Source organism: Pseudorca crassidens, chromosome Y (assembly GCF_039906515.1).
Source record: "Pseudorca crassidens isolate mPseCra1 chromosome Y, mPseCra1.hap1, whole genome shotgun sequence".
Taxonomy (NCBI): domain Eukaryota; kingdom Metazoa; phylum Chordata; class Mammalia; order Artiodactyla; family Delphinidae; genus Pseudorca; species Pseudorca crassidens.
Genome location: NC_090318.1, coordinates 1,957,918 through 1,975,231, shown reverse-complemented (window position 1 = coordinate 1,975,231; position 17,314 = coordinate 1,957,918). Strand labels below are relative to the sequence as shown.

The 17,314-nt window shown below is 55.8% G+C and overlaps 2 protein-coding genes across 3 annotated transcripts in view; both read left to right on the top strand.

The window, feature by feature from the left end:
* The first annotated feature begins 5,715 nt into the window (after positions 1-5,715).
* LOC137217864 (E3 SUMO-protein ligase ZBED1-like) lies at positions 5,716-16,365 on the top strand. 2 transcript variants are annotated; one of them, XR_010940306.1, is made up of 3 exons: positions 5,716-5,853; positions 13,447-15,808; positions 15,868-16,365. XR_010940306.1 is itself a non-coding variant. In XM_067724856.1 (2 exons), the coding sequence occupies exon 2, from the start codon at positions 13,485-13,487 to the stop codon at positions 15,582-15,584; it is 2,100 nt and encodes a 699-aa protein (XP_067580957.1). In that variant the 5' UTR covers positions 5,716-5,853; positions 13,447-13,484; the 3' UTR covers positions 15,585-16,365. The 2 variants fall into 2 exon arrangements, 1 of the variants encoding a protein (XP_067580957.1); XM_067724856.1 differs by having other exon boundaries at positions 13,447-16,365.
* The window catches only part of LOC137217865 (dehydrogenase/reductase SDR family member on chromosome X-like), a 193,738-nt gene continuing 182,143 nt past the window's right edge, over positions 5,720-17,314 (top strand). The window contains exon 1 of the mRNA XM_067724857.1: positions 5,720-5,853. Coding sequence (XP_067580958.1) covers positions 5,745-5,853 — 109 coding nt within the window. The 5' untranslated portion in view covers positions 5,720-5,744. The remainder of the gene's footprint in view (positions 5,854-17,314) is intronic.

Below are 17,314 nucleotides of genomic sequence, written 5' to 3'. Positions count from 1 at the left end.
GTATTTCTTTCGTCTATGGCATTATTATTATTATTTGACTTATGAAGGGAAATAATGGGAACCCCAATTGCTTGCAGAAAGTCCACTCTCGGTGTCTTGATGACTCTGGACCTGAACATTTTCTGCTGTAGAACTGGCAGGGCCGACGCAGAATAAAAATGCAGCCCCGCGCCCAACCTTGATTTCAAGATGGCGACATGTGTGCAACCGCCACCTCTCTCTGGTTCCAGAATATTCTCATCCCCCCAAAAGGAGACCCCCCCCCAACCCCATGAGCAGTCACTCCCCATCCCCTGGTAACCACGAATCCACTTTCTGTCTCTGTGGATTTGCCTGTTCCGGACGTTTCCTATCAATGGAATCACACACCATGTGTCCTTCTGTGTCTGCTTCTCTCACTGAGCATCGTGTGTTCAAGGTCCATCCACGCTGTAGCCTGTGTCAGAGCTTCACTCCTTTTCACGGCTGAGTCATATTCCACTGTGTGCATGGGCCCTGTGCTGTGTATCCATCCATCTGTGGATGGGCTAAACGATTTTATAAGCACTTTATTCCATCACAGTGAGAACTCCCTCACACGATGCATAATGATGCAAAAGCAAACCTATAAACACCCATGACACACACACACACACACACACACACACACACACACACACGCAGTGAAAACGAAACAGGGCACACCTTGGCATCCACACCAGCTTTCTCTCCAAACTTCCGGGTCTTTCTCTGTTTTCTCTTTAACAATTCTCCAGTGGATTCTGACTCAGGAGGTATGTAATGTTTTCTGGGAGTCTGCCTTTTTAGTGAGTGCCCAGGGTTTGGGTTTTTCTTGGGGGGTGTGTGTGTGTGTGATTTCTGGCAGGTCTGGAGCACACCTCCAGGATGCAGGCGTTAAATGAGTCTCCGCAGACTCAGGGAAAAACACCCCTATGGATGCGCCCTGCGCACGGCGGCATCTGTGTAGGGTCCCGCCTGGTCTGCACACTCAGTGAAGCACTGGGATCCCCCTTCCTCCCACACCACCACATCCCACCCTCCCGATCATACTGTGCCGCCATGACGAAAATTAAGGCCAATGTGATGTGCTTCCTTGGCGTCTGGGGGGAACCAGGGGGCCCTCAAAGGGCCTGCGGGCACACTGGCCTCGCTGCTCAGCATCTCCCTTTCATTGCCCCCAGCCAGCCCCCTCCTGAGCAGGGGGACCACGCTCGGTGCCGGTTCATCCCTCCGTAGTCAGCTGAGCTCCCGTCCGCTCGTGGAGTTATTCACACGAGCCCATCCCACCCTCCCAGGGTCCCCTCAGACCCTCGTGACTAGAAAGCCTGCCTCTGGGGTTCACCCTGGCCTCGGGGGCAGCCCCGTGCGGCCCCAGTGGGCTGTTCTCCTCCACAGGCTGTGAGTGTACGTCTCACGTGGGCAGTGCAGGGTAGCATGAGTGAGGCCATTCCCCCAACCCCCTGGGGCAGGACTCCTCCGAGCGAGGTGCACGCGCGCCGACACTCACGCACAGGCACGCGCGCACACGCAGGCAAACGCACCATAGTTCAGTTGATAAATAACCCATCAGCTCTTTATTTAGGTATTTTGGCTGCCCCGCGTGGCATGCTGGATCTTAGTTCCAGGACCAGGGATCCAACCTGGGCCCCCTGCAGTGGAAGTGCGGAGTCTTAACCATTGGACCGCCGGGGAAGTCCCTAACCCATCGACTCCTGCCGCATCGTTCAGGAGGGAGGTGAGGTAGGAAGAAACCGGTCTCGTGTGTAAAGGTTGCATCGACCAAGTGTTCAAAGCGCGTGTCACAGCTTCCTGTCATGCTGGATACAGAGTCATGGGGCGTCCCGCCTTCCAGGAGCTCAGGCCACTTGCCTATTTCTCCGCCTTCTGCCGGGCACTGAACTCGGGACCCCCTGACACCCCAAGAAAGCTGGACCCCCAGAGCCTGGAGGAGGTTTGGGCTCCGTGATGATAGTGATGGATCCACGTCTAGGTTATAGAATCTGAAGGTCTGAACACATAGTAGGGTGACCACAGGGCTCGAGGGGTCTGACTATCCCCTGAAGTGTCAGGATTTGAGGGCTGAGAACTGTGGCTGGGGGGTCCCTTTAAGGAGGAAATGGTTTTCTTCAGCATCTATGTTAGGTTCTGAGGGCTTTCGTAACCAAGTACCCCAAACTGGGGAGCTTAAACAACAGAAATGTATCCTCTTACAGTTCTGGAGGCCAAAAGTCTGAGATCAAGTTGTGGGCAGGGCTGGTTCCTCCTGGGGGGTCTGAAGGAGAACCTGTTCTAGCCTCTCTCCCAGCTTTGAGGCTCCTGGGACTTCTCTGGTGGCGCAGTGGTTAAGACTCTGTGCTCCCAATGCAGGGGGCGCGGGCTTGATCCCTGGTCAGGGAACGGCATCCCACGTGCATGCCACAACTAACAGTTTGCATGCCACAACTAACAGTTTGCATGCCACAACTAAGGAGCCCGCATGCTGCAACTAAGACCCGGCGCAAACAAACAAACAAAAACAAAAAACAAAAAACCAGGCATCCTAGTGAATTACAATAGCACAGTTTGCACTGGCGGAGCCCACGGTTATTGGTTATTCGTAGGGAATACAATTTGCACGATAACAGTGTTAGCACCAGGGATAGGAGAGGAATGAAACAGAAGTGGCTGGTGTGGCCCATGTACCTGGTGTGGCAGAGGAGCTGCCGCGGGGGCTGCCTGATTACAAGGAGACTCAGGTGGGAGGGAGCCACTGAATTACCAGGGGCTGTGGTAGGGAGGGTGACCTTTGACCACAAAGAGGCTCTTCACCAACACAGAGTTCCCTGAGGGCCCGCGTTGCTGTGGTTTAGTGTGTGGCCAGCATCGCTGAAGCCCCCTTCTCTAGGGTCAGGGGCCTCTAGGAACTGATCACCCGTGATGTTTCAGGATCTGACTTCCTCGGGGCCATTCTGTGGTCGCCTTTGCGGCTTCCGTAAGATATATTAAAATTTATATTTTAAGACAGTTCTGGTAGAAAACTTATTTTCCATGCTGCATGCATTATTTATATTTATTCATTATTATTAGTATAGTCTTCCCCCCACCCCCCAATTTTAAGAGAAGTTCAAAAGGACCCCAGATATAATGAGCACCTTGTACTGTGCCAGGGGTGCCTGATGGTAGATGTTGGCCTCTGGGTCAACCAGATGGCTGCTCTCGCCCTGCTTCCTGGGCCTCTACTAGGGGGCCCCATTCTGCCTAACCTTCTTTTCCAGGGGGATGTCCTGCCCCTCACCTGGAGTTGTCCCTCCTCTTCTGGCCCAGGTGAACCTACCTTCAGTGGTGGCGTCCTAAAATCCTTGAAGGGACGGGGATTTGTCAAGCATGGTGGAGGAGACCAAGGATACCTCCCAAAGGTGTCCAAGCCAGAATCCCCTGGAACTTTATATGGCACAAGGGACCTTACAAATGTAATTAAGGTATGGACCCTAAAATAGGGAGATGATCCCAGATTAACCTGGTCCCTGCTCCATTCTAATCCCATGAACCCTCAAAAGCAGAGAACTTTGGCTGGAGCGGGAGAGATGTGACAGACGGGAAGGTGAAGAGATGCTGAGGGTGGGATCTAGGTGACACCTGCTCAGACCAGAGACGGGATCCTACCCTCCCCGCCACTGACCACCAGCGTAGAGGCGGGGACTTCAGCCCTACAACCACAAGGAACTAGATTCTGCTGTTCACCCAAATGAGCTTGGAGACAGGCTCGTCCAGATCCACTTCCTTGGGAGCCCAGTGGGTAGACATCTCGATTTTGACCTTGTCAGACCTTGAGAGGAGACCCACAGGCGAGACTTCTCACCTACAGGGCAGTGAGATCCTATGTTGGTGTGTGTTTGAGCTGCTCCACGTGGGGTGACTTATTACAGGTGCCATAAAAGTCAAGTGCGTTTGCAGCATCAACATTCTAATGAGTTCCAGGCTCTCTGAGCTGGGGGCCGTGGCTGGAAGCACCTGGTGACGACCCCAGCCCCTCCATTCACCGCTCCAGAAACCACGTTAAAACACACGCTTCGGGGAGACTGGGCAAGAGGACAGGAGGCGTCAGCTAGCATTGCTGTGCCCCCACAGATAACATGCCTGGCAACGGGCCTTTCTTTCTGGACAAACACCCAGGGACAGGTCCACGCCCCCACTGTTCCCTGGGCTCCACCTGCTTCTAGGTCCTTCTTATTCTGTCACTGTGGCCACACCTGGGGCTCTTGCGGGAACCCCTGGAGGGTGGCAGCTATGGAGGACTTCCCTGATGCTCTGTTCTGGGCACACCTGGGCATGCCTGGCACACCTGGGTGCACCTGGCCAGGAGGGGCAGCTGACACCATGGTCTTGCCAGGGATGCTGGGAAGGCTTCCTGGCCTCGGTTTTCTCATCTGTAGGACAGAGGGTCACAAAGACCGGAAGGACCCTCCTAACCGAGCCTCAGATTGCACCGAAGAGGTCTGTATGCTGAACATCTCCAGGTGGCCTGAGTGGAGGGGGCAGCCTGCACGTTGGGGTGACCCCCCAAGTCAGACCAGCTGGGTTCACTTCCTATGGCGATGGGGGGAGACCCAGAGTCCAGGTGTGGGGGTCACAGTTACAGAGGGTTGTGGAGTGTGGGATCCTGGGTCCTAGCAGGGACAGGAATCCTGGTGGGGCTGGGGTTGAGATCCTTGGTCCCGGGTGCTGGCGGGCGCTGATGGTGGTGGTGGGGGAGGAGGTCTCTGCTGGTGTGTGTATGAGGGGTGCTGTCCAGTAGGTGTCCGAATTGGGGGGATATGGATGTGGTCCAGGGTTCTGGTGGGTATTAAGGTCCCTGTAGGGTCTGGGGTTGCCAGGTTTAGGGTTTCTGTAAGGTTCTGGATAGGAGTCTGTGTGGGGTCTTACTGGGGGTCTGGGTTGGGGAAGTGTGGGGAGGGAGGGTCCTAGCTGTGATCTGGGCGGGGTCTGTGGTTCTAGCGGGGGTCAGGTGGAAGTCTGGGCGGGGGGTTCCACGCTCCAGGAGGGATTCACGTGGGAGTCCATGATCCTGTCTGGGGGGCCTGGGGTTCTGTTGTGGAGGTGGGCAATAGCCTAGCGGGAGTCCGCGGTCTCAATGGAGGGTCTGAGGTCCAAGGGGGCTCTTGTGGTCCGAGGGCCGGATTGGGGGTCCCGGGCAGGAGTCCAAGGTCTGGGTTGGGTCCACATCTGGGTGGGGGTCCTGCAGCCAGGCAGGGGTCCTGGGGATCTGGGCGGGGTCTGTGGTCTGAGCGGGGGTCCGGGGTCAGGAGGGGTCCCAGGATCCAGGCAGGGAGGGGCCCCTGGTCCGGGCGGGGGTCCCTGGGGTCGGGGGGGGTCCCTGGGGTCCTCGGTCTGGGCGGGGGTCCCTGGGGTCGGGGGGGTGGTCCCTGGTATCCTTGGTCTGGGTCTCTGGGGTCGGGGGGGGTCCCTGGGGTCCTTGGTCCGGGTTGGGGTCCGGGACCCCGGCGTCAGGCAGAGTCCCGGGGTCCGGGCGGAGGTCGTCAGCCGGGAGGGGTCCGCGGTGCGGGCGGGAGTGCCTGTTCCGGGCCGGGGTCGGGGGTCCGGGGTCCGGCGCCCCGGGTCAGGCGGCGTCCTGGGGTCCAGGCGGGGTCCGGGCGGGGTTCGGGGCGGGCGCGTGGGCGCGGGGGGCGGGCCGGCGCGGGCGCGTTTCCGCCGTCCGGCGGGGCTCTGAGTCCCGCGGGCGGCGCGGAAGCGGCGGCCGGGCAGCCATGTCGCTTTTGTCTGCGGCGCGGGCGGCCCTGCGAGTGTACGCGGTGGGCGCGGCGGTGGTCGTGGCGCAGCTGCTGCGCCGCCGCCTCCCGGGCTTCGCGGAACCAGGTCAGCGGCCGGCGGGGGCGGAGGCGCCAGGGGCGGGCGGGGGACTCGCGGCGGCGGCGGCGCCCGGCCGGGGTCGCGCCCCTCGCTCGGCCGGGACCCCCGGGGTGGGGGGCGAGCGGGGGAGGGGCGCGGCGGGGCCCCGCGTGCCCTTGACCCCGGCCGCCGGCCATGGCGCGCCGCGCCGGGCGCTCCCGGAAGCAGGGCCGGGCGGCCGCGGGGGGGAGGGAGGTGCGCCGTCCTCACGCGCCCTTCCCCCGCTCCGCGCATCCCGGGCCGGAGTCGGCCCGGGGGTCCGCTACCCCCGCGCACTGCGGGCCGGGGTCCCCGGGGTCCCGCGCGCCCCGCAGCCCCGCGGCCGGGGCGAAGGAGGGGGCGCTCGAGAGCCCGGCCGCGCGCAGGATCAGGTAGGACGGGCCTCCCCGGGGTGGGTGGGGGACGCCGGGCGCGCTCGGGGGCGCGGCGAGGCCTGGAGGGAGGGGCTTCCGTTCTGGGGCACCTTGTTCCTCTGTCCCCCGCGACCTCCGCGGCGTCTCCGGTCCCAAACTCTCCGGGGACCCGTTCGCGCTCTTCACGCACGTTGGGGACCTCCGGGGAGCGGGGGGTGGCGGCGATCCGTCTGGGGCTGTGTCTGGTCGCAGCGGCGTGCTCAGGACGTAAAACGGGGGAACCTGTAGGAATCTCTGTCTGCCCTAATTTGCAGGAGATCACACTCACCCTAGGCTACGCGAGCATACATGACATTGTATTTTTAGGTGACAGATGACTACTTTCTAAAACAAAGTATTAGGTGGGAAGAGTGGTGCCGTGTCACCTTGTGGCCGGTCTCTCTACTGTGTGGCCTAAGGGGATAGATGGAGTCTCAGTTTCACCCGTGTTTCCGCCCTATTGACCTGGCACCCCCAGCAGCGTCTGGGCAACACCCCTGAGACGCGGGGGTGAAAAAAAGGCAAAGAACATGTGACTTTGGCTGTGAAAATACTTGAGAATCGCTCCACTCCCCGACGGCAGGGGCGCTGCCGGGGCCACACTTTGCAAACCTGCAGCTCCGACCAGGAGTAGATATTTTTATATGAGCTCCACCCTCCCAGGCCTCCATCAAAGGGAAATACATCTTCCAGGTTTATGTGAGGTGAGCATTTGGTTTTCTGATAAGCTGGATTTCGATATTTTTTATAAAAAAAAAAAACACATTGAGAGCAATCAGAAATGAACAGAGGGTAAGACCCCAGCCAGTACCTGGGGCTCGGGGGTGGGGTCCGCATAGTCACCTTTGAGATCAGGACTGGCTTGTACACAGTGAAGACGTATGGAAAGCTGTCCCAGGTTGCCCCAAATGGCCCCAGGTTGTGGAGCGCACCACTCCGAGCAGTTTTGCTCCCAGACGGGTCTGGCTGTCTCGCCTGGGAGCCGGTTTAGCCGCTCGCAGAAAAGACAAGTTGAGGATGGAATTTAGACTTGTCGGTGTTATCGCAGCAGCACCCCAAAATGCGTGCCTCGGAAACGTGTTGGAGGTGCATCCAACCTGAGGGCTTGCCCTGTGGTTTCCACCTGTTGACTGATTGAGAAAAAAAAATAAAGTCGTGGAAAGGCAAACCAGCCATGAGGCCATGTGTCCGCCGAGGGCATCCTTATTCCGGCTTTTGCAGAGGGTTGTTGCATCCAAAGATGGACTTGCTGGGCTTGCTGTGTGCGAGCCACGTGGTCTGTGGGGTTAGAAATCATTTTAGGTCTGGGCGGAGGAGTGAACGAACATCCGTCCCATGTGCCAGGTGGTGGCCGGTGTCCCAAGTGGCCCTGTTCCTCTGCTTTTGGACCCATTTTTTATTTGCCCCTAACTGGACTTCATCTTGGCGGGGGAGGAGACATTGAACTTTGCCCCGGTATGGAGCTAAATAAACAGTAACCGGAGGCCCCGTTCACATGGAGAGTAGCTGGGCTTTGTTGTTCTTAAACATCAGATGTTTTCTTTTTTAAAAAAAATAACATATAGTCTATATAAATATAAATCTATATAAAGTCTATATAAATAAAGTCTATATAAGTCTATATAAATATAAATATAAAATGTGCACAGTATAAAATAGTTGATACGGAAATAGTCTCTTATTTATATATTGTAAACGGGTAACGACAAAGCCCAGCGGTGATGATTGAAGTGCGTTTGCTGTTGTGGAAGTTCTTTGCTAAGCCGCCGTGAGCGGTCAGGTCGTGCCTCAGATTTACAAGTACCTTGGTTACGAGTTGGCTAATATTCGCATGTCAGATCTTCAGTATCCAGAGAATCTGTCTGTAGATCGTCTCAGCGCTTTGATGAGTTGCGTGTGCACACTGCACGTGTTTCATGCAGTTACATAACGTTTACTGGGACTCCTTAGGTAAAAGGGAGCTGGCTCACGTTTATGGCTGTCGCTCTGCAGTTGTGGGTGGCCCTGCACATTTTACCCGGTGGGGGACAGGCGTGTGGTGTGAGTTCACCTGGATTCTGTGAAAAGGTGAAGGAAGATGCTGAAAAGGTAACCCGCCCCTGAATGTAACCTTAAAATGCGCTCTCTGTGAACAAGATCATTACAGACTCATGATCGTTGCAGGTTGTACCTTGATAGAGACGTGTGTAAGCCAATGAAAACTTCCTGTAACAGACCCTGATTTCCAGATTCTCTATGGCGATTGTCTGTTACAAATTAAATGTCTCTGATGCATCAGTTTTGAAAGGGAGAGAAAGTCATCCAGATGTGTTTTACAGGGACGTTCTGATATCACACGGACATTTCCCTTAAGAATTCTGTTGGACATAGGAGGTAGGTCTGGAAATGGACTTCTGCTGATGGGCTGACACCCCCAAAAGATGTCAGCTGGCCCACTTACGAAGCTATTTTAGGGTGGATCCTGGTGTTCAAACTGCAGGGTTTTTAGAAACCGATAAAGAGGACGTTATTTCTCGTTGGTGTTGTGTACATATGAACGGTTGGGGGTTGTGGATCCAGGGAGGTGAAACCACAGTTTTCATGATCTTAGGAGTTTTTGACTCTTAAAAAAAAATAAGTACTCCCCCCTGCCCCCCCAAGAGCTTTTTTAAAAATAAATTTCTAAATTTTTACTTTTCGGCTGTCCCACGCAGCATGTGGGATCCTAGTTTCCTGACCAGGGATCGAACGCATGCCCCCTGCCTTGGAAGCGTGGAGTCTTAACCACTGGACCTCCAGGGAAGCCCCAAAGAGCTTTTGTTTGTGTGGCTTTGACTTATCCATATGGATCCTCTTCACTTACATGTTAATTAAATTTAAATTTATTTGAAATGAAAAAAAAGGTGAACAGAAATTTGAAACAGAAATTTACAACATATATTTCAAGTAACATAACAAGTCACTTACATGTTATTCCCAGTAACATTTTTTCCCAGTGAAAAATAACTATAATCTCCAACACAAACAAACAAAAATCAGGGAGAGTGGCCCTGTTCCTGGTTCTTGCCAGTTTCCTGAAGTACCGACTGGGAAGAATGCAGCTGGTTCTCCACTTGGTGGCTTCATCCTGTGTCTTGTGACATGTTCCTTGTGTTGGTGAAGCCGATTGGGAAGATCTGGCTGGTGTCTCTGATGTGAGAAAAGGCAGGACCTCGCCACGTCCCTGGCAGTGTCGTGGCGATGGTCCCCCCCAGAGATGCTCAGGCCGCCCTGTAAGAAGGACCCTGTGGAGAGGGTGCTTTGACAAAACCTTGATTCCTGACTCTGACGGGAGATGTAGACCTTGCCCTCCGGACAGTGGAGGGTGGCTTTGTGCAGCCGCCTTCAACGTATGTGCTCAGAACCCTCCTACTGTGCGTCACCTCCTTGGAGGTTCTGACATCATTGGCCCGAAGGAGGTGAAGCCGCAGGGGGAGGCCCTGCGGGCGGTGCCTCCCTAGGTTGTCACTGTGTCAGGGCTGCTTCCTGCTTTGTGGGCAGAAGTTTGCGCCAGGATGGCGCTGGACTCCTTAAGCCAAATCACAGCAGTAATTCATTGTCATCATCCAGGTGTAGTCGGATCTGAGAAAACTGAATTGCGTGGCCCGCGCGGGATGTGGCGGTTCATATTCCAGAGCCCAGGTGTCGTGCCTGCTGTGCAGTTCCCATCGCTTTTGGGGACCACCTTTCCCACGCTCAGGTGCCCCATCCTGGCTTGGCTGTAGGATGTGCGGTTTGGGGGTTTCCTCTTTGTGAAAGTCCTGGCTGTATCGGATCCCCTTCCCCTGTCCTGGAGACTTTGGGCCTCACCTCTGAGCAGTACATCCTTCTGCCCCATCCCTGGCTACCGACGTGCCCCTTAAATCAGCCCCCCCAAGTGTGACCTCTCCCTGAAAGCCTCAGGTGGGCCCTTTTGACCGCAGGGCGCCCAGCACCAGGGGTGATGTTACCACTCATAGCTTTTATAGTTTTGTTCTCATCAGCAGAGCGGCAGGGGCGGCTGTAACAAAGTACTTAAAATCATGGAAGTTCATCCTGTCTCTTTCTGGAGACCAGAAACCCGAAGTCGAGGTGTCCCAGGGCCGCGCTCCCTCCGGAGGCTCCAGGGGAGGGTCCTTCCTGCCTCTTCCAGCTTCTGGGGGCTCCAGGCGTCCCTGGCTTCTGGCCGCGTCCCTCCCGTCTCTGCCTCTGTCTTCCCGGGGCTTCTCCTCTGTGTCTGTGTCTCTCCTCTTCTGTGTCTTGTAAGGACCCTGTCATTGGATGTAGGGCCACCCTCCTCCAGGGGGACCTCATCTCAGACCCTTCCCTTCATCACCTCTGCAATGACCCTGTTTCCACATAAGGTCCCATTCTCAGGTTTTGGGGGGACGTGAATTTGGGGAGGCGGGCCACTATTGAAACCACTGTCGTTGTTACTGGGTTTTGGCTTTGAACATACGCCCCACACTCAGAAAACGCCTGGTTGGTGCACTTTGTGATTTAACGCCCTGAGTGCTGTACAGGGGGTTGAAAGCTTGCAGACTTAACCCATTTCAGGGGGAAGTCTGTTCCATGGACATCATTTGAGGAAATCAAATAAGTAATAAAACTAACATTCATGCTCTTAAAGCGTATCTTTTTCTCTCTGTGTCTAGGCATATGTATGTATATTTGTTTATGATTATTAAAAGTTTCTCTTTTTTTTTTTAAATTCATGCTCATGCCTAATTCGAAATTTTCTGCTATTTCTTTTTTTTCTGTTTTTTTTGAAGATGTTAGGGGTAGGAGTTTCATTAATTAATTAATTTATTTTTTCTGTGTTGGGTCTTCGTTTCTGTGCGAGGGCTTTCTCTAGTTGCGGCGAGCGGGGGCCACTCTTCATCGCGGTGCGCAGGCCTCTCACTATCGCGGCCTCTCTTGTGGCGGAGCACAGGCTGCAGACGCGCAGGCTCAGTAGTTGTGGCTCACGGGCCTAGTTGCTCCGCGGCATGTGGGATCTTCCCAGACCAGGGCTCGAACCTGTGTCCCCTGCATCGGCAGGCAGATTCTCAACCACTGTGCAACCGGGGAAGCCCAAAAGTTTCTCTTTTATTGAAGCATACTTGATTTACAATATTGTGTTAGCTTCAGGTGTACAGTACAGTGAGTCAATTATACATATATATTCAGATTCTTTTCCATTATAGGCCATTACAAGCTATTGAATGTAGTTCCCTGTGCTATACAGTAGGACCCTGTTGTTTATCTATTTTATATATAGTAGTGTGTATCTGTTCATCCCAAACTCCTAATTTATCCCTCCCCACCTTTCCACTTTGGTGCCCACTAGTTCGTTTTCTACGTCTGTGAGTAACAGCCAGCTTTTAAGAAAACTCAGCTGCCCTTTTGGTGTCCTGGCCCTGATTGGCAGCTCCGGGAAGCCGAATGTGTCCCACTGACAGCCGGGCAGTGCTGCACCACAGCTCGTAGGTATCTCTGTGCCCAGGTGTGAGTGCCCACGGTGGGCATTTTGAGAAGTTCCAGGGATTGAGAAATCCATTATTGCCCCAATCTGGTTCCTGATGCCAGATGCACCTAGGAGAAGAATAGAGGGACGTCCCTGGTGGTCCAGTGGGTTAGACTCCACGCTCCCAATGCAGGGGGCCCGGGTTCGATCCCTGGTTGGGGAACTAGATCCCGCATGCCTCAACTAAGACCTGACGCAGCCAAGATAGATAGATAGATAGATAGATAGATTAAAAAACAAAACAAAACAGCTGGAGCATGTGCAGTGCAGAAAGTAATATTTTTAACTTTCTTTAATTGATATATAGTTGATGTACAATATTATATAAGTTTCAGGTGTACAACGTAGTGACTCACAGTTTTTCAAGGTTATACTCCCTTTATAGTCATTATAAAATATTGGCTGTATTTCCTGTGTTGTACTATATATTCTTGTATCTTATTTATTTTATACCGAGTATTATAGTTCGTTCTCCTCAATCCCCTTCCCCTATATTGCCCCTCTCCCTTCCTTCTCCCCACTGGTAACCAGTAATTTGTTTTGTATATCTGTGAGTTTGCTTCTTTTCTGTTATATTCACTAGTTTAAAAAAAAATTTTTTTTTTGGATTCCACAGATAACTGATACCATACAGCATTTGTCTTTCTCTGTCTGACTTATTTCATTAAACATAATAATCTCCAAGCCCATCCATGTGGCTGCAAATGGCATGACTTCATCCTTTTTTATGGCTGAGTCGTATTCCACTGTATATATGCACCGCATCTTCTTTATCCATCCCTCTGTCCATGGACGATGGCCGTTTAGATTGCTTCCATGTCTTGGCTGTTGTGAATAGTGGTGCTGTGAACATGGGGGTGCATGGATCTTTTTTCTAATGAGTGGTTTTGTTTCTTTCAGATAAATATCCAGGAGTGGGATTGCTGAATCATACAGCAGCTCTATTTTCAGTTTTTTAAGGAACCTCCATCCTGTTCTCCATAGTGGCTGCACCAGTTTACATCCCCACCAATGGTGTAGGAGGGTTCCCTTTTCTCCACACCCTCACCAGCATTTATTTGTGTTCTTTTTGATGAAACCCATTCCGCTGGGGGTGTGTGTGTGTGTGTGAGGTGAGATCTCATTGTGGTCAAAAAGGCATCATTTCAAAACATAAAATTAGAAAAAGCTTGTATTTAATGCCACTCTGACAACTTAATATCCACTTGAGACCCTCTGTTTTCGTCTTCTTTCATCTGATGGTGGCGTGTGGCACGCGTGCTTGCCGACCAGGTTTTCGGTTGGGGAGGTGGGTCGTCTTGGGCTGGCCGGGCGCTTGGGAACGTGGCCTCCGTCTGGAGAACAAGCCCCCCTGCTTGGCGTCGGGGCTCCTGGATTTCCTAGAACAGGACAGAGTAAAGCAGCTCAGGTGAGGAAAGAGCTGTCATCGGGAGTCCAAAGACGATCCCCAAACTAACAATAAAAAAACGCGTGTCTTCGGACGCACCTGGACGGAAGAGTCGCTGGCTTGTCAGACTGGCCCCTCTGCTGTGCCAAAGCCAGGAGCCGGAGCGGCAGCCCCCGGGGACCCTCTGCGTGCGCCCTTGGTTCCGGAGCAGGCCCGCTCCCCGCCGGCCGGAGCCGGGTCTCTTCTCACGCTGTGTTTGTCTCGCTGCTTCTCGGCAGGTCGTCCCGAATGAGCGAGGCCCGGCCCGGGTGGCGCAATGGAGGGCAAGAGCCTGGAGGGCGCGCAGACCGACCTCAAGCTGGTGGCGCATCCGCGCGCCAAGAGCAAAGTGTGGCGCTACTTCGGCTTCGACACGAACGCCGAGGGCTGCATCCTGCAGTGGAAGAAGATCTACTGCCGCATCTGCATGGCCCAGATCGCCTACTCGGGCAACACCTCCAATCTGTCCTACCACCTGGAGAAGAACCACCCCGATGAGTTCTGCGAGTTTGTCAAGAGCAACACGGAGCAGATGCGCGAGGCCTTCGCCAGCGCCTTCTCCAAGCTCAAGCCCGAGGCCGCGCAGCAGAGCGCGCAGGAGCCGCCGGCCGCCAAGGCGGCGGCGGCGGCGGCGGCGGTGCACGGCCACGAGGGTCGCAGGCAGCAGGAACTAACGGCCGCCGTCATGGGCCTCATCTGCGAGGGGCTCTATCCCGCGTCCATCGTGGACGAGCCCACGTTCAAGGTGCTGCTGAAGACGGCCGAGCCGCGCTACGAGCTGCCCAGCCGCAAGTTCTTCTGCGGCAAGGCCATCCCCGAGCGCTACGGCGCCGTGCGCGACGCGGTCCTCAAGGAGCTGGCGGAGGCCGCGTGGTGCGGCATCTCCACCGACCTGTGGCGCAGCGAGAGCCAGAATCGGACCTACGTGACGCTGGCCGCGCACTTCCTGGGCCGCACCGCCCCCCACGGCCTCTTCCTGGGCTCCCGCTGCCTCAAGACCTTCGAGGTGCCGGAGGACAACGCGGCCGAGACCATCACGCGCGTCCTGTACGAAGCCTTCATCGAGTGGGGCGTCAGCTCCAAGGTCTTCAGCGCCACCACGGACCGTGGCAAGGACATCGCCAAGGCCTGCTCGCTGCTGGACATCGCGGTGCAGATGCCCTGCCTGGGCCACACGTTCGACGCCGGCATCCAGCAGGCCTTCCGGCTGCCCAAGCTGGGCGCGCTGCTTGGCCGCTGCCGCAGGCTGGTGGAGTACTTCCAGCAGTCCACCGTGGCCATGTACATGCTGTACGAGAAGCAGAAGCAGCAGAACGCCGCCCACTGCATGCTGGTCAGCAACCGCGTGTCCTGGTGGGGCAGCACGCTGGCCATGCTGCAGCGCCTCAAGGAGCAGCAGTTCGCCATCGCCGGGGTCCTCCTGGAGGACAGCAACAACCACCACCTCCTGCTGGAGGCCGCCGAGTGGGCCACCATTGAGGGCCTGGTGGACCTGCTGCAGCCCTTCAAGCAGGTGGCCGACATGCTGTCCGGGTCCAAGTACCCCACCATCAGCATGGTGAAGCCCCTGCTGCACATGCTTCTCAACAGCACGCTCAACAGCAAGGAGACGGACTCCAAGGAGATCAGCATGGCCAAGGAGGTGATCGCCAAGGAGCTTGCCAAGACCTACCAGGAGACGCCCGAGATCGACATGTTCCTCAACGTGGCCACCTTCCTGGACCCGCGCTACAAGAGGCTGCCCTTCCTGTCCACCTTCGAGAGGCAGCAGGTGGAGAACAGGGTGGTGGAGGAGGCCAAGGGGCTCCTGGACAAGGCCAAGGACGGCGCCTACCGCGCGCCCGGGGACCAGCTGTACGCCCCGCCCGAGGAGCCCCCCGTGAAGAAGCCGGCGCCCTCGGCCACGCCGCCGCCCGCCAGCGTCATCCACGACATGCTGGCCGAGATCTTCTGCCCCGCGGCGGGTGTCGAGGACCAGGACGGCTGGCGCGCGCAGGTGGTGGAGGAGCTCAGCAACTTCAAGTCGCAGAAGGTGCTGGGGCTCAACGAGGACCCCCTCAGGTGGTGGTCCGACCGCTTGGCGCTCTTCCCGCTGCTGCCCAGGGTGCTGCAGAAGTACTGGTCCGTGGCGGCCACGCGCGTCTGCCCCGAGCGCCTCTTCGGCTCCTCGGCCAACGTCGTCAGCGCCAAGCGGAACCGCCTGGCCCCCGCGCACGTGCACGAGCAGATCTTCCTGTACGAGAATGCGCGCGGCGCCGCGGCCGAGCTGGAGGATGAGGACGAGGGCGAGTGGGGCCTGGGCCACGAGCAGGCGTTCCCTCTGGGCGACGCCGGCCACGCCGGCTACTTCGGCCTCAGGGACGGCAGCTTCGTGTAGCGCGGCGGGGGAGGGTGGGGGGAGGGGACCGCGCGTGGGCGCCTCTCGTCGAATGCTTGGCTGTCAGTACTGACTCCGCCGGTGGGCGCGCTGCCCGGGACAGAGGAAATGCACAAAACAGAGAGATGGACCTTTGGTGGGGCTTCGGGCGGCCCAGAGGACAGAGACGGCCTTTGGTTGCCCCAAAGGAGAGAGATGGGCTTTGGTTGCCCCAAAGGAGAGAGGTGGGCGTTGGGTGGCCCAAAGGACAGGTGGAGGGCTTTGGGGGTCTTAGAGGACAGAGACGGGCTTTGGGTGGCCCAGAGCTGGTGAAAATGAGCGTTTTCTCTGGAGGGGCCCCTTGGGGAAAGAAATGACTTATCAAAGCCCTAGATGTCCGCTGATAGGATTGCAAATGCTGAACTCCGCGACAGAAGCACGGCCGGCAGGGATGTCTTGCCCTCTAGATAATTCCATACCTGCAGCATTCGTGTTCTCTGCGAGGGACGGTTTGGGGTAAATCGGAGAAAGATTGAAACCGACGGGCAGCTGAGGATGAAAGCCCTGTGTGTCCTCCACCGACACCATCCGTGGATGTTACCCGTTGGTTGGTGAAGGAACCTATTTACACTGTCATTTACGTGGGAACCTTGCCTCTGGGTAGCCGGGGAGAGACACTCTCGCCAGACGCCCTGTTTTCAAGAGACACCAGTTTTGTGTTTGGTGGAAAATGTTACCAGTGAGCCTGCAGTGCAACCGCTTATTAAAAAAAAGAGCAGAAAAGAGGTGTTGGTTGTGGTGTGTTTTCTGCCGTGAGTCAGTCTTTTTTCTCCCCTTGCCTGAATTCACAGTCCTTGTGAGCCCTGGAGCTCGTGGGTCTTGAGGTGGGTTTTCTGTGAGTCTGATGCTTCAGAGGTCCGGTTTCCCCAGAATCACTTTTCTTGGGATGAACCTAGAGAAGGAGGTCCCCACTCCTTGGAAACGCTGCTTTTGAATACGGAGGACCCTCTGGTGCCCACGGCCGGCTCTAGAGGGCTGATTCAGATTTGATTCCTGGAAAGGGCTCTTGCATTCTCTTTTAAACACCAATGGGGGGCGGGGGGCATTGAGTTAAAAATAGTACCAGGGATCATTTTATCTTTGGGGGGTCCTTGTGGGTTGCTTACGCCACTGGGGAAACGGGAAGGCCGTTTCTAACACTTAGAACTACTTTTATTTATTTACTTATTTTAAACGAATTGCTTTTAAGAGGCAAAGCCCCTGGACTTCCCTGGCTGGTCCAGCGGTTAAGACTCCGTGCTCTCAATGTAGGCGGCATGGGTTCGATCCCTGGTCGGAGCCCTAAGATGCCACCTGCTGCGCGATGTGGCCCAAAAAAGAAAACAACACCAGTCTTATCTCTGATTCCCACCTTAAAACAACCCGAGTCCGGGTGGAGGTTTTGTTGGGAGGTACGCGATTTACAAATGCCCCATCTCAGCCCTCGGCAATCTTTTCCCAGGACCCCAACATCGAGCCGCATCCCGGGGGCTTAAGGAGGGCATTTCTCCAGGTTCGTGGCTGGGGACTTCCTGTGGCTCCGGCCAAGGCAGTCTTTTATCTTGATGTCACCAGCCGTGAACGTGTTTAGGAAATCAGGCGTCAGAAAGCAGCGTCACCCGCGCCGTCTCCTTGAAGGAAAGCGATAGCGTCGCTGTCTCCAGACCCTCTGCTCTGCTCTCCGGCTGGGAAAAGAGCCGCAGAGACGTACA